We start from the raw sequence: 16457 nt of genomic DNA, 5'->3' as shown, positions 1-16457 counted from the left end.
CATTATGAGCTCATTGGAGACACTTTGACTAGAGATACACATTTGTAAAAGTAAATAAACTGTTCTCAATTAAATGATTGTTAACCAGTTGTATAGGTAAGCATTCCAATAATGGGGGTTTTCCTCCAATCAAAACAAAATATTTGAGAGACCATGTAAATATCAAACTATGTAACTCATGAGTACTAACAGTAGATATGTTAGGCCCCTATTACACTGTAAACTATTTTACAAAAGATCTTTTTTAAAGTTCTTTGACAAACATCTTCGATAGTCTAATAGGCCATATGGAAAGGCAGATACGTTTATAAACAATGTGAGTTTTTGTATTTTTTTTTTTAATTGTAAATTGAAAAGTAATGTGGTAAGTAAATAATAGACACAAAGTAATGGAAAGCAAGAGCTTTATTTAGTATAATTAGCACGGCAGTGCGCTCTAACCAGTATAATACATATATAACAACAAGAACAACACTCATACAGTCTACACTAGCCTAGCAACAGATCTAAACACTTTAAATTACTCAAAAAATATCCAACCTGGTTCGAGTCAAGAACGCTCTTAGATTTGGTTTTCACTTGACCAAAAAAAAGTATCAGAAAGGACTAACACTTTCCGGGTTCAATGCAAATGATTTCGTACTAAAACCAGATACTGTTACAGCATACAAAGTGGTTTTCCTTAAACAAATTTATGGGTTCCACTTAATAAAATCCAATAAATTATAATCTACAATGGACTATCATTTTGTCAACTACATACATGATTAGCTATTGTCATTCTTGTAAATATGTGCATGTCTTAGTCTCAAAACAAAATAGGATTTATGGAATTTATTTAACCACAATTACTGCAAATTTATCTATTATACTATCATGCTCATTTTGATAAGTGGTCAAAAAGGTTAATATTTGATCCATTTTAATACAGATCATTCCACCAGTAATTTTTGTCGTGTGTTAAAAAGGTGACATCTTAATTATACTACATATGCAGACCTTGTAATTCTACGTCACTATCTATTTAAAACATTATAAAACTTTACCATAAACACTTAAAAAAAATGTCTTGACATAAGTTTTTGTTTGTAAAATTTCATCAACAATATATATTTTTAATGTTTCACAGATAACACTTTTAATTCTAAAAAATATAGCAACTGAAGCTTAAATTTGATATGATCAACTCATAGTCAACAAAAAGTTGAAGAGGTCATAAAAATATGCGTAAAACTCGTTAAAAATCATTTTGAAAATAAAACCTTGTTAATCCGGTTATCTGAAACGGCTCAACCTAGACCGACAGTGGTTTATAAAGATTTCATATATCCAAGAATTCGCCACTGTAAACTAAGCGTTTGGTTGCTCGACATGATTTTTAGTCCGACAGCTGTTATTGCCCGTTTGAGTGCAATGTTGCGGGAAGGGAATACTTGATTCAAGCTTTTTCACTTCATAGTTTCATTATACAGGGTGATTGAAGTGTGCCAGCTGTTAAATTGTTGTTTAACAGTGACTGCCTTAGATTTTTATTTAAAAAATTTTGGTCAAGTTGAAAACATAATTTTAGCCACAATTTTTCCAATATGGCCACAAACTTTAATTTTTCTTATGGAAGACCCTATTTTTTATAATTCGAATAGATAGCTGGCACTTTTATATCAATCAACCTGCATAGAGAAGTGTCAGAAATGGTTCCGAAACTGTTTTTCTTCGATTATCTTAGTCCAGGACTAAAATGTTTACGAACAACCTGGAAATTCTGGAAAACAAATCAGTCCAGTTTAAAGAGGGTTTATTGTACATGCTGAAATATACTAACGTTATAATACTTATCCTCAAATTACGTATACAAATAAAAAATATGATTTTTAATTAATTTGTTCGTGATAAAAATATACATTATCAGTCCTCTAATCATACCAAAAATCACTCAATCGATCGATTACAAATTATGATCTTAGCTCAATAAATATAAAAATAAATTACTTAATGTTATAAAATTTAAACACCAACGAGAGATATGGAGAGCGGGGTTCGCTCATTTTTAATGCATCGGATATTGCTTACTGTTCAAGCTTCTTTTTCTGTAATTGATCTTGAGGTTGCAAGCTTATAATATAGACACAGAAAGGCCAAGTATATAAAATGTTGAGAATCTATAAAATAACATCCGAAATTTTAAGAATTTTCATAGATCCAGCCACATAACTACAACTTTCAGCAAACTTCACTAAACAAATATCCCTTTACATTTCTTAAAAAATTATTACCGTGTAATGTTCTAGTTATCATGAAAATTAATATTTTATTTTATTCGCCTAGGTTACATAATGTTTATATCAATGGAACAATTTTTTTCTTAATCAGTAATAAAGTAAATAATGTGACTAAAGAAACATATAAGTAATACATTCTTCTTTGGGTATAAATCGTCAACAAGTGAAACATTTCGTCGAATGTGTTCTTCTAAAACTAATTAACATTACAATACCTCACGTCTGTGCCAAATAAACATACGTAGCATCAGAAATTGTATTGTCAAGCCAAACTACTACTTCAAAAACTGTTTAGACAAATTAATAACAAACACTTTTATAATTTTAAGCGCACAGTTATGAAACAAACAGACAGACGAATTTGAGTATGCTCACTCTTTGGAAGACATTTTTCTGTTGATATAATGAACCAACAGTTTATATGATCGATAGTTTCCTTCAAACTTCGCTTAAGTGTATACCCAAATTAATCTTAAATATACACTTTTTGTGATAGATATTTTAGAATTTTTCATCCGCTCTAGTATATTTTACGTAACTTTCGAAAGTAGTTCCTAACACATATAAATCGCACATCTAAAACTGTATTTACAAAGGAAATAACTATTTTGGTTATGGTCTATCTATCTAATTTGTTCATTCATTAGTACTCATTTGTTTACTCTAAATTTAATTCTCTCAATTTTTGCAATTTGACTTTTGTATGCAATTTGATTATAATTCTTAATACAAGTTTTACAGAGTGATTGAGGATGATAAAAATGTTAGAGTACTCTACCTACTACGGGTTTTATAATATTGATAATTTGGCTACATTATCAAATTTTCCGTCGGTTTATAAATGTAAATATTTTAAAACTAAAATAATTTCACTCCTCGTATATCGGCTACTCTTTGATTGAGACTTAACATTTTATAATTTAACTTATATGATTAATTGAGTATTGAACTATTTCTAGTACGTGCTAGCCTCAATGTTTCTAAACAAACTAACTTTATCACATCGTTTGTAGCGATAGCAAATTCTTTAAACAAATATTTGTTTTATGGAAGACAAGTTTACTTGATAAGCACACGTCATGGAAGACTTCGTTATATTACAATATACAATTTTAATGGAAGACTTTGTTTACAAACGTTATCTTACGCCGCGTCGCGCGCTGGGGTTTAAAACGGTAGGCCGATTTGGAAGGCTTTGATCATAGCGCTGCCGGAGTCGTAGACGCCCATGACGCCGAAGAGACAGCCGAGGAAGATGACGAAGCAGTCGTAGGCGACGGTGCCCCAGTCTAGGGTGTGCCCCTTCAGCTTCAGGTGGAAGTAACAGGGCCACACGAATGATAACATTGTGCCTGTGAAGCTACCGATCAGACCCATCAGGATCGCGAAGTGAGGGATGGAAATTGCCATCATGATCGTGCCAAACACGATTCCCACTCTGAACGCCAACCCCCACACTCTCAGCTCTCCGTCCAAGTGCCATATCGACGGGAACATCGTCTCCGGCTTCCCTTTGAAGAACGTCTTCTCCAGGATGTCGCAGGCGGCATAGTACGGCAACGGGTAGGAGAGAAGTGCTTTGACGACGAGGATGAAATTGACCATACCGCGGAACCCCGCTGACGGAAGGTTGTTGGTGATGACTTGCTGTGTGTCGTTCTGGAAGGTCAGGAAGCAAACGTATCCAAAAATGGACTTGAAGATTGCGGCGGCGATGTGGCTCCAGTCGAGCATCCACTCAAACTTGGACCGGTCGATGAGGTTACCCTCCAGAGTGGGAAGGAAGATCTGAGACGTGTATGAAAACACGATCACTCCCAAGGAGATGGGGAAGTTCTCGAAGTCTAGGGTCCACTTGACCTTTCCCCAGCCCCACTCGGGTAGGTCCAGCAGACAGTAGCCGAGGATGACGATGTTGATGGCGATGTGGGACATGGTGCACCAGAAGCTCAGCATTGACACGTGATGCAGTGACTTGAGAAAGCCCAGAGGTATGAGCAAGATGCCGATAAGCATCATCCAGCTGCGGATGTCCAGCGCTCCGTCTGGGAACGTCCCTATCATCAGATCTCCACAGACGACCACATACAGGATGCATGTCATCAATAGCTCGATCATCTGGAGAAAATATATTGAATTTAATTATTTGATAAACTGAGCTATATTGTACATTATAACACTTTGCTGAAGTTAATATCTTTGCTTTCAGTATCAATACATTAGATGGAAACGTTAAACTGTTGCGACATAGAAGCTACTTATTGCAAATAGATAAATATTATAAGGATGTAAACAATCTCCGCATATCAAAACACTCATTAGAGTAAGATGTTTTACCTACCTGAGCACAGTTGACGGCTCTGCCACCCCAGGTCTCCCCGAAGCAGACTCTAGCAATGGACACGTAGCTGTCTCTGACTCGCACCCTCTCCCCCGTCACGGCGTCCTCCTCGTATAGACACTCCACCAGGATCTTGCCAGTGTAGCAGCAGATGTATGCGATGCCTACCATTGCTAGGATGGCCCAGTATCCACCTCGTAACACCGCGAATGGTAGGTTCACGATGAACATTCCCTGGAAATATGGACAATTTTAAATTCAAAGATTCTAAAGGCATATGGCCAGCTGGAAGAGCCAAAGCAAGATGGTGAGATCAGGTCCAGGAGGATATGAGGAAATCGAGGCTTCATGAGGAGAATTGACGACTGGCCACTTCAAAAAATCAGTAAAAAACATTGAGTGTTACCAGTATGGACAACGTAAACTAAACTACATTTAACATAATATTTACCAGTATAGGTACCGTACTTTCTATGTTTATGTATAGCAACTAGCTGTGTACCCGTTCTACGAACGGGATCGTGTAGTCAGTTGAAACCTTCTTATAATCAGAACAGAAATTGGTTTGCATATTTAGTGTGCATTTTTCCAGATATGCAGGCAAAACTCCATATACAGCACTGTTTCAGTGTAGTACAATACAATTGGATACACGCTGATGTTATGTAAGGCACAAAGTTTTTAATCTCACTTGTTTTTGGATTTTCTTACAAAACGTGATTGGAAATGGTTGCAGTATTTGTAAACAACATTATAATGTAAACATAATATCCAGTGACAGCTAGAAAAAAATAATCTGTATCCGAACAGCTGTTCGTTACTTCATAGATGTCGTATTTTCCAAACAGATGAGTATTTTATAAATTACGTATATGGTAAACATTAAGGGAAAACTTAACAAAAATCGTAAAAAATTGGGTTTTTGAACGACCGTTATTTTATTTCAAAAGTAGTGAGGTCATATTTTAATAGCTAAAGACACTCTCGCCAATCCAGTGAATACAAAAAGACTATTTGAATCCCGATCGATGCTCTCGTTTTTCAGGAGAAGGCCGCGTAAAACGCCTTCTGGGCCGTGACAGACAGACAGACAGAAATAGCGATAACACCTGTGTTGACTTCTTTAATGTATAAAACGTAAAAATAAACAAAAAATATATAATTCAGAGCAATGTACAGACAAAACTCTAATTTTATTTATATAGAAGATAGATAGATTCGTCAACATCAACAGGTGTTTCCCTATTACTGTATTATAACTTGAGTCTTTATATTGATCATTTAGAGTCCTATTCCTGTTATAAAAGGGTGCTGCACTTAATACAATCACGATTGTTGACATAATACAATTACTTAGATGATGAATGTAAAAGTATTTCATGGCTTTTTAAATATCAGACCCGGATTGCTCCGACTAGTCATAAGGTCGCCGGCTCGATCCTGAGAAAAGTGTGTAGCTTTTTGATTTTTCGAAAGTGTATCGAGCTGTCCTTCATAATTTTGCTTTTAATAAAAATGGTCTTGGATAGTGAAACAACCGTTAGTCAGTAACAAAGCTACACAAGACATCTTACATTTACACCATTCTACATTCATCCTACATTCCTTCCGGTTGTAAAACACACCTGGGTGTCCTCATCTCAACTGATATTTGGAATAATAATAAATGCACAAGGTGTTGTTGAACTATGTGTTGTTCTGAGCTTTATTTCAGATGTGAACTTGTTTTTGTGCCTTAGTATTTAGTAAAAGACTATGACAACAGCAGGGGCTACTCATATTGTAGCTAATTAAATTCGGGGTGCTGACCACGTACAAGCAGAAGAAGCCCATTTGATAATTTTTGTATTCATATATGGTGATGCTGCATTATTACTTGTTAAAATAAAGATTGGTTTGATTTTGTTTGATTTGACCAAAAGTTTCATGAAGAGCCTTGTAGACTACATGAGCACCAATCAATAAAAGCAAAATATATTTTGGACAGAAAGGTGGTTGTCCAAAAATTTGTGTCGTCGTCCATAATATCAACATGGATTCCCATTGGAAATGTTTACAACGTGTAAGGTAAAAAATGTATCTTCTATTATGGATTAGTTGAATCCAGGCAATCATATTTTACAATATAAACATGGTTAGAAAGGGCTTAGTTATCTGTCTGTCTGGATGAGATTTTCAATAAACTCTTAAGATCCATTAGAGCAACAATTTTGAAAATTAAAAGTGATAACTAATGATGGTAAAGACCATGCACCAAACTTCAAGTTTGCAGCTTTTACCGTGTCAATATGGTCCTTGAAAATTCCAAACTAAATCCTAACTTGGGCCTATGTAAAACAAAAATGATTTGGACAGATCCTTTTTGAAAATTATTATCCACGAAACATTAAGAGGTTCATTGACTATAATTAGAAATCATTTATATGGCAAACATCAAAATTAATCAGTCTTATAGCTGTTAATCCTTCAATATTTTAAGTGTACATTTTTCTGTGTCATTGGCGACCTTATTTTTTAAGGCAGACGTATTTATTTTTATAAATAAATTCTTTTCCCTCAATAGTTTCTACGTGCGTACAGGTATCTTGTGTACTGTTGTTTCAACACAAATTTACAACTTTTTACTCTTTATGAAATAGTTATTCTACAACCAGCATTGAGCTTTAAGACAATCGAACAAACAAACAAACAAACAAACAAATAATTGATGATACTCGCAAAATAGAAATGACCAAACACGTATATTTTGGGTTTGGGCGATAAGATGTATAACTGTAAAGCAAAGGGCGATAAGATGTATAACTGTAAAGCAAAGAGTAGAAGAATGGGAAGGAAAACTTTTCTTCACTACTACCACAAAATACATTTACAATGGGTTACCCGCAAATATGAGGATTCTCAGTGTGTGGTCCTACATAATAGAATCTAAATTACTAAAATAATTACGGTAATGTGTCGAATGCTTTTTGTGAGAAATTTCTCTTTAAAAGGAAATTAGACCATTGCTCGGTGTTATTTTAGGTTAGTTTAAGATAAACCTTACTCATTTTATCCAACACGAATACCAGTATTGGTAATTCACCAAGTACTTTGATTAGGGGACATTCTAGAAGCACCTAGTGGACTTCTAGACAGTTCGTGTCTGTCTCCCAAATTGTTTTAAAGCTAGTTCTTCAACAATATGTAACTCTTCAAGTCATCGATTCAATTCTGAGAAAAGTCACTTGCATTTCGATGGCCTGAAACTGGACCCAGCTGTCCTTGAATTTTGGGATTGTTGATTAGATTTGATTTTTACGATGCCGACATACCAGGGTACGCATGTGTGTGAAGGCGAGGATGACTGAAGCATGAATGTTAAATGGGTGAGTTGAATAGATTGGTTACTCGTTGGTTAATCAGGTGTTACTGCTATTAGTATGGACATTCGGGCTAGTGACGTAATTTGTTTATGTTTATAATCCATACAGTTTCTGTTCTTAAACTCGTGTTTTTTTCTAGCCATAAAAAATATAATCTAAACGTTTTGGGATCTAAACTGTAACCTTCGATCTTGCTTGCTGTTGGACATATCTATATCCACTCTGCTACCAAAAAAGCTATACAGGGTTCTATGGATGATACTGGCTAAGTAGCTTGTTGATCTAAGCCAATAAACTTAACAAATCATTCATTTAACAACCACTAATGTATGTCTTAAAATTTCGTGAATAACTTAACCGTAAGACCACTAAAAATGACAGCACAATCGGCTAGTCTTAGACCTAATGTAACACTTAGCTATATTACGTTTTATATTTATTTACACTGAAAGTAGCAATTAGTGCATACAAAGTTCATAAAATAAACGTGAGTTCGCTGTAGAAAATTAGGTACTGTCACAAATTTATTTTTTATTTGTATGTGTTTTTTGTTAACAGTATGCCATGCTAATGAGGCAGACTGATACTCGAACTCTCCTTCTGTTGACAATAACTACTAAAAAGTGTTGAACAACCAAAAATTTCAATCTAAAATTAAAAGTACTGTAATAAATCAATATCACAAGCTGAATAATCTATATATTAATTTGAAACTGTTTTTCTTTGTCACAGCTATTTTGAGAGAACGGCTGGGCGTAGAAACTCGGTAGAGGTGTCTAAAGAAAGGTCTTGGTCTGTAGATGAGCCATCAAAAGAGAAACATGGTGATTTCCCTTGGGGCTCTGCCCCAGTGGCCTTTGGATTCCCATCCCATGTTATTCTTATGGAGGAAAACGGGGTTTTTGTCACAGCTAATTTGAGAGAACGGCTGGGCGTAAACACTTGGTAGGGGTCTTTAAAGAAAGGTCTTGGTCTGTAGATGAGCCATCAAAAGAGGAAAGAGGTGAATTCCCATGGGGCTCTGCCCCAGAAGCCTTTAAAGTTGCCTCTTCAGATTTGTTTACATTACGACCATATGCATAATTCTACCCTACTTTTTAATGAAACAGCTGTTAATATTTAAATTGTAATTTATTGAATTTGTCAAAATGAAGTAGCCTACAGTATTTGCAATGGGTTTTTCTGATTTTAAATTGGATTTTAGCGAATTTCCCTATAGGGAAGTAGCTATTACCGTAGGTGGCACGGTAAGACCTAGACCCGGGACCGATTTACTTTTTCATTTTGATGTCCCCAGAGGCCAAAAACACCATTCGTTCAAATTTTTATATATGTATATATATATATATAGACATATATATATATATATATACGTCCGTGAACGCGATAACTTGAGTAATTTTTGTCCGATTTTGATGAAATTTGGTTTAAAGGTGTAAAGCGGGATAAACTTGAATGAGTTCGCGAACCAGCACGATCGGACCATGGGAACGGGGCTTTACGGGGGGTTTTATGGGGTAAAAATTGGTTTTTCTCACTTTTGACCCTCAAAACACAAAATTTCCCGATTTCTCTTTAAACCTTTTTAAAGAGCTTAAAAAAACAAATAATATAGTATATAAAAGTATTTTTGTTCAATTATTAGTAACGAAGAAAATTAAAAAAATTGTAAATTTAAAATTCCCATGTTATTCTTATGGAGAATATTGTCAAATGTTGTAGTTTGCTTGTTTATGGATATATTTTGATCAAACTTGGCAAATTCATTTATTTTGTACTAAGCTATCAATATTTTACTCAAAAACACACTTTATTAGTTTCCTTGTAGCAGCAAACCTAGGTACTCGTTAAACCTAATGTTATTTAAATATATTTAACTGAAAATCAATTCAGACAAATGGAAATTCGCTTAGTCGGCAGGTTTGCTGCGGCGGGGGTATTCTTCTACATCGTGTCATGTTTTGCAATATAATTTTCTATTACCAAATCAGTGGAAAATCCTAATATCATAGTAACTCTTGATATTCTTTGGCGTATTGCATCTGTAGACGAAACTTGGGTTGGTGAAATTATTACAATGGAAAAAAGCGAGAAATCCTGGACAATTTGATATAGGCTAAAAATAAATCTGAATTAACAATATGCTACATTTCTTGAGCAATCACTGAAATAACCGATTTGCAAACAATGGAAACAGAAAAAGTCATAGAACACAACCAAGTAGAAGAAAAGAAATAATGTTTTTTTTTCATTTTTAATTGTTATTATAGACAACCTAATGCGGCTATGAGAGGGAAAATTTTTTAGAAACACTAAAAAACAAGATCAGCTTTTTGAGAAAAGATAAGATATTTACAAAAGATTTTGATTATATCTAACTGTTGTGTAGATCGTGAGTATTTCCATAATCTTCGTGAGTCGCCTGTAATGCTTCGCAATTGCTCGAATTCGAGCAACAGGTACACTAGTATAATCGTATTAATTAAAATCGATACTAAAGACATGGTTATTTAAAATGCAGTAGAGGATCTTCAAGTAAAATAGATTCTAGATTTTAGGGAATCTATATAAATAACAATGTTTGCCTCAATTTGATTAAACGTTAGTTTAACAAAACTCTTAGAATATGGCACGAACACGACGGTCAATTTATTTTGTGAATCATGTTATGCATTCAACAATCATCCTTCACTCACATTAAAAGACTAAATGAATTGTGGTGAAATAAATCTAATAAAAAGTGCGATTTGCAAGACTACTGCCATACGTAATCAATATGTGTGTCACTATCGATCTAGTTAAATGATAGTTTAACTAGGTATTGAGAACGATAGTTACTCAGTTTTTAGAACCAATCTTGCGGACATTTTGTCATAAATAAATCTCAATGCTCTAATCTATATTCTTGATTTTTCAATATACAAGTGATGTGCTAAATGTGCTAAATTTCACCAATTAAGACGTTTTGCAGGCTTTGAACGTTTTCCACTTGAAACGAATCATCATTTTGTTGATAAAAATTAGGACTAGAGATGGTGGAAGGGGGCTTATTTCGATCAGGGTCTATACCATGGATTGTTGCATTACACCCCTAACCTGTATAGCATTGGTGACGTTCCATGCAGCCTGCCACTCATTGATCTTATGACGACTGCGGCCCTCGCCCCCGCCGAACTCGTCGAAGCTGCCACCGCTGGCCATACTCATCGTCGCCCCCCGGGACTTCTGGTAGCTCTCACGGGCGTCCATGGACGCGTAGCCTCCAGCGTGCCCGTCCTCCTGGCCTGTGAACCCATCCTCGGCCACGCCCCCCAGGGTCTCCGTGCCGTAGTCTGACGCGGGCATCGTCGACATCTCCGTCTGCGCCCGTCGCACCAGCCGACTCTTCTCTGGTAGTTGACTCTTTACCGTCTCCCATGCTACGTTCACTGCCGCCTTCCACGGCGGGATGTACACTCCCTTGAAGTACGCCATCCTCTGATTCTACGACCTTGTGAACTTCCCGTTTGGACACACACTCGCGCGTTTAGGCACTCCCGACATTGAATTGACTTCTAGACATCGACCCCGACTCCGACAAACAAAAATATCGATCACTTAACTGCTTTGAACGGAAAAGAAGAAACGGAAAATTTGGTGAAGAGATGGTCCGGTCGGAGCCAGGGCGGATCGATGGGTCGGTGAAGGTGGCGCTCCTGGTGGGAGGATGGAGAGGTTGGCAACGATCCCACTGTCTGTACCACCCCCAGCCTCTCACCTCACAACCCTTACTACCTCACTACGAGACACGGTCCGGCGCGCCACTACAATGACTGTAGTAACGCTCGCCTTCACAATACAATGTCACCAACAGACAACTCTAGTCGTTCATTGTTTTTAAATCCATCTTAAATACTACTACTTTTATTTTTATGTTATCATAATAACTTAAACTGGATCATAATTATCATAATAACTGTTATCATTATAACGTAAATAGATAATTATTCGTAATATTATGAAACCAAAAACATAGTATCAAATGCAATATTCCTCCTATTTTGCATAGGTGAAATGTTTACTGTTAAAACCCCCGTTTCAATAAAATTAATTATAATTGAAATTTATTTATTTCTTATTAATTATGGTTTCACTTTTTTACCGTGATTGACGAATATGTAAATACCGTCTTCCATAATTATACAAAATAGCACTAATGTTATGGAACTGTTGTTTGGTGGAAATATAGTTTAAGGCTACCTACCTTGGTAGTGCACATAATTAGCTGTATGTTGATTTACACGAAGAAATATATGTATCAGGGGATAAAGTGCAACTTTCATCACCGCCAAATCGACAGAAAAGCGTAACTATTTCTTTCTCAATCTGCATTAGGATCTAATGCATTATCTAAATTTCATTAACATAACAATATAGGTTAAGAATCTACTCGTTTTATGACAGATTTTATTGTAACATATATTCATGTAACTAACCTATTTTCATCCTTCTTAAATTGTTATGGATTCTTAGGAAAAGTGTAAATAGTGGCCTACGGTAACTGTTGCACAAGGCCATTTATATGTTTTACCTCCCTTCCCCTCCTGGCTCGGGTCCACAAATAACCCAAACCTATCCTCTTAAGAGTCTTCCGTAGTGGAAGCCATGTTGGATTTCTTCCCCATAAGAACAATGTTAACTTTGCGTCCAAATATCTCATCAGCAAATTGTCATATAATTATGGATAAGGAGTTAAATTTAAGGAATTGCGGTCCTCTAGAGATTGACGTTTTTTATTTCACAATTTTTAATTTTTATAATGAATAATTGATTATTAATTAGCTTAAAATTAAGCTAATTATTGATAGGAAATGAAAATGGATTTTCGAAATTCAAAAACCTCAGTCACGAGTCTATTATGTTAAAAATTCAAATTATAAATTTCAAAGCTATATCTTAACAAATAACGCCGTTACGTGTCCACAAATGATGTAATGTTTAACATTGTTCTTATGGGGAAGAAATCCAACATGGCTTCCACTACGGAAGACTCTTAACTGACCTGACTGTTTTAGCTAAAATATATCTGTCGTTAACTGTTAAGTTCTAAAGTATTAGGCGACTATATATGGTTCCCTAAATATATTTACAAAAGTGTATCTAGGTGTCTTATAGTTTGTCAGGTTTGCTGAACTCATTTTAAGTTTAGGGCTGACTTTTCTCCATTACATTTGCTCAACAGGAACTCAAACCATAGGCAGGGACTCTGTTGAAACTGAAAAGTAATATTTTCTGTGTCCAAAATCGTCTAACTTGGGCACTGCCCAGCATCCACAATCAAATTAAATAAATCACTGTCTTGTCAAGTACTGCAGCAGTAAATATGTATCCTAACTAAAAAAGTTATCACACTGGCTTCCATCCACTGCCTGTGCCTGACAAGAATTTTCACTGATAGTAGGTGATTAGTATAGCTATTTATGTTGATGTGCAATAATTTTATGAGTGATCCTGGCTCTTAACCCAACTTAGTTTTAGTTCAGTCAAAGCTTACACATCTTGATTACCCGTCTTCACCTTTTAAACTATACCATAGTTGTCAAGGTATTATAATGTTATTTTCTTTACTTAAACAATTTACCAATCATTGCTAAGACACCAAAGTGAAAGAATCCGTAGTAAGTTTACTTCACTGTTTTAGAACGGAACATTTCTCCCTATAATTTATGGAATGAAATCAACTTAATATGCCTGGAAAAAATAGATGTAGGAATATGTTTTGTATTACACTATCATCTGAGGAATGAAATAAACACTAGGGACACAATAAGAGGAATACAATTCATCATTCACTATTGAGATATAATACCCCCGCCGCAGCAAACCTGCAGACTAAGCGAATTTCCATTTGACTGATTGGATTTACACTGAAATGTCTACTTAAAAATATAACATTTATTCTTGATTTAAATAGAATTAGTTTAACAAGTACTTAGGTTTGCTGCATCAGGGAGGGTAAAACTTTTTTTTTTGTAAAATGTGAATAGGTAGTGAGAAATAAAATCATTTTCCAAATTTGATCAAAATATGTTCACAAACAAGCAAACTACAACAGTTTACTTATTCTCCATAAGAATAACATGGGAATTTTAAATTTACAATTTTTTGGAATTTTCTCCGTAACTATTAGGCGGATAATAACGCTTCAATATACTAAATTATTTGTTTTTTTAAGCTCTACAAAATGGTTTGGAAAGAAATTGCTAAATTTTATGTTTTTTGGGTCAAAAATAGGAAAAACCTTTTTTTACCCCATAAAACCCCCCGTAAACCCCCGTTCCCATGGTCCGATCATGCTGGATCGCGAACTCGTTCGAATAAACGTACGTTTACACGTTTGTACCAAATTTCATCCAAATCGGATCATTTTTGCTCGAGTTATCGTGCTGACGGACACATATATATATATATATATAAATATATAAATATATATATATATATGAATTTGAACGGATGGTGTTTTTGGCCTCTAGGGACCTCAAAACGAAAAAAAAATCGGTCCCGCGTCCAGGTCTTACCATGAGTACTACGGTAATAGCTTATTCCCTATATGGGAAATTCGCTAAAAAGAAGAAAGAACGATCAGTAGCCTGTTTAAGTCAAGAGCAAACACAGATAGCCAAAGAGGAAATAAAGATTTATACCTGAAAAAATATAGAATTTAGACAAAAAGAGTATTACACAGAGTAGATCTGTATTTTTAGTTCAGTAACGAAGAAAGAATCTTTGGGTAATTTGGGAACCATGTAAAACAATTTGGCAAGCAGGGAAATATGTTTATGCACAGAGTTATCAAGCAAGGAGACTTCAACCACAGATTTAAAGGATGAGTAGACTTTATCTATGCTTCAACTCGCAGTTATCAAGCAAAGAGAGACTACAACTCGAGGATGGGTGCAGGTAAGTGAACAATGTTAGTCTAGTACTGATGGCACGTTCCGTGAATAGTTTGGGTGCAAGGCATGAAGTTATCCGATCTAACTGGTCCTCAAAGACTGTAAGGGTAAGTTGTGAATCCCAAACTGGTCCATTAGATTTGTACAGTGTAGTTTCTCTACGTAAAAATATGATTGAGAGTGGTATCTATCTTCATTTTAACATTCTGTGCAAAGCAATTTTTGATTAAAATACTGGAAAATGAGAATATTAATTCGGATCAATGGATTCTCTAACCTAACCCATAGTTAGGAGGTCATGTTGGATAAGAAATGTGTTATTAATCTCTGTAGACTGTAGACAATCAGACATACTGTAACTTGTATTTTAAAAAGAAGAATATGATTCAAAATCTGAAACTAAAAAGTTTTCTTGAGGTTTGTAAATTTTCTAACTTCAAATTCGGAAACAGTTTGTTTTTGGTTGGATATTTCACAAAATACTTGGTACAGTAAACTTTTGATGATTCTAAATTGGTGGCACAAGCAAATCAATTTGAATTATCAAAGTTTGATTCATCGCGAGAAAAATTAGCAATTCAAATTACAGAGTTCATTTTTTTAAATACTTTGAAATGAAATGAAATGAAATCAACTTTATTCATACTTTGCAAACATGTGCACGAATGGCGTCATTACATTGGATCAAAATCATAATGCTTAATCCTAAAAAAGTACAAAAGATATAATCACTATTGAAAAAGTTCTTATTCTAATATACAGGGTTATTACAAATGATGTTCACGATTTCATACATACATAAAATATAGTTTTATTTGTTATACAAAGAAATAAAATGGTTACAACTGTTGAAAAACTCAAAAAGTTTCGACACAGATACACAGAACTGTAAATGCTCGATACGGGAACCCCTTGTGGTACGACAGATGTCAATAATGTAGTCAAGCTCTTGCTAGACTTTGAAAAGTGTGTCTAGGTCTATTTAGCATTGGTAATCCGTTGCTGGATCTCAAGTATCCTATCTGATAATGGTGGTGTGTACGCCTTATCTTTGATGTATCCCCACAAGAAAAAAATACAGGGGGTGATGTCTGGAGATCTTGTAGGCCAGTTCAGGGGTGTGTCATTATTCGGACCACCGAGCTCATTCCATATCTCAGGCATCACATTGTTAAGTTCAGCCCTACTACAAGTAACATTCAAATGCAGCCATTTCTCTTAAATTTCAAGTGTCACTTGCCAATATAGTGGTTACTAGGAGGATCATCGTTAAACCTGGTTCTAAAGTGTCGTTGCACACTAATAACAGATTGGTTAATGTAATATTCCAACTGGTAAAAAGCTTTCCTGCCTTTAAATTCAGCCATTACACAACACTTACAACAATTGACTTGACAAACAGCTGATATGCACCCAAACCAATGTAAATGAAACTCTATGAGTTTTTCTTTCCAATGGTACCAACTAAAATAGTCTTGAAACAAATTAACCCAGTAATATTTATAATCAAAATCAGGAACATCATTTGTAATAACCCTGT

At 35.1% G+C, this 16457-nt stretch overlaps 1 protein-coding gene across 1 annotated transcript; it reads right to left on the bottom strand.

The window, feature by feature from the left end:
• Positions 1–428: 428 nt before the first annotated feature.
• On the bottom strand, positions 429–11653 carry LOC129004833 (vesicular inhibitory amino acid transporter-like). The gene is made up of 3 exons (XM_054433486.1): positions 11079–11653; positions 4621–4854; positions 429–4397 (listed from the first exon to the last, which is right to left on the bottom strand). Exons 1-3 carry the CDS (start codon positions 11454–11456, stop codon positions 3447–3449), a joined length of 1563 nt encoding a protein of 520 aa, XP_054289461.1. The 5' UTR covers positions 11457–11653; the 3' UTR covers positions 429–3446.
• Between the last annotated feature and the right edge of the window lie 4804 nt (positions 11654–16457).

The sequence above is a fragment of the Macrosteles quadrilineatus genome, unplaced genomic scaffold (assembly GCF_028750875.1).
Source record: "Macrosteles quadrilineatus isolate MER2022 unplaced genomic scaffold, UCM_ALF_1.0 Scaffold_11__1_contigs__length_5352618, whole genome shotgun sequence".
Taxonomy (NCBI): Eukaryota; Metazoa; Arthropoda; class Insecta; order Hemiptera; family Cicadellidae; genus Macrosteles; species Macrosteles quadrilineatus.
This window is presented reverse-complemented; position numbering and strand designations above follow the sequence as displayed.

Bases quoted from the DNA above. Each gene is read 5' to 3' on its own strand.
- LOC129004833 (XM_054433486.1), bottom strand. From the start codon at position 11,456: ATGGCGTACTTCAAGGGAGTGTACATCCCGCCGTGGAAGGCGGCAGTG. The intron at 4,855-11,078 runs GTTAGGGGTGTA...CCATATTTCCAG, and splicing joins ACGTCACCAATGCTATACAG to GGAATGTTCATCGTGAACCT. The intron at 4,398-4,620 runs GTAGGTAAAACA...TATTTTCTCCAG, and splicing joins GAGCCGTCAACTGTGCTCAG to ATGATCGAGCTATTGATGAC.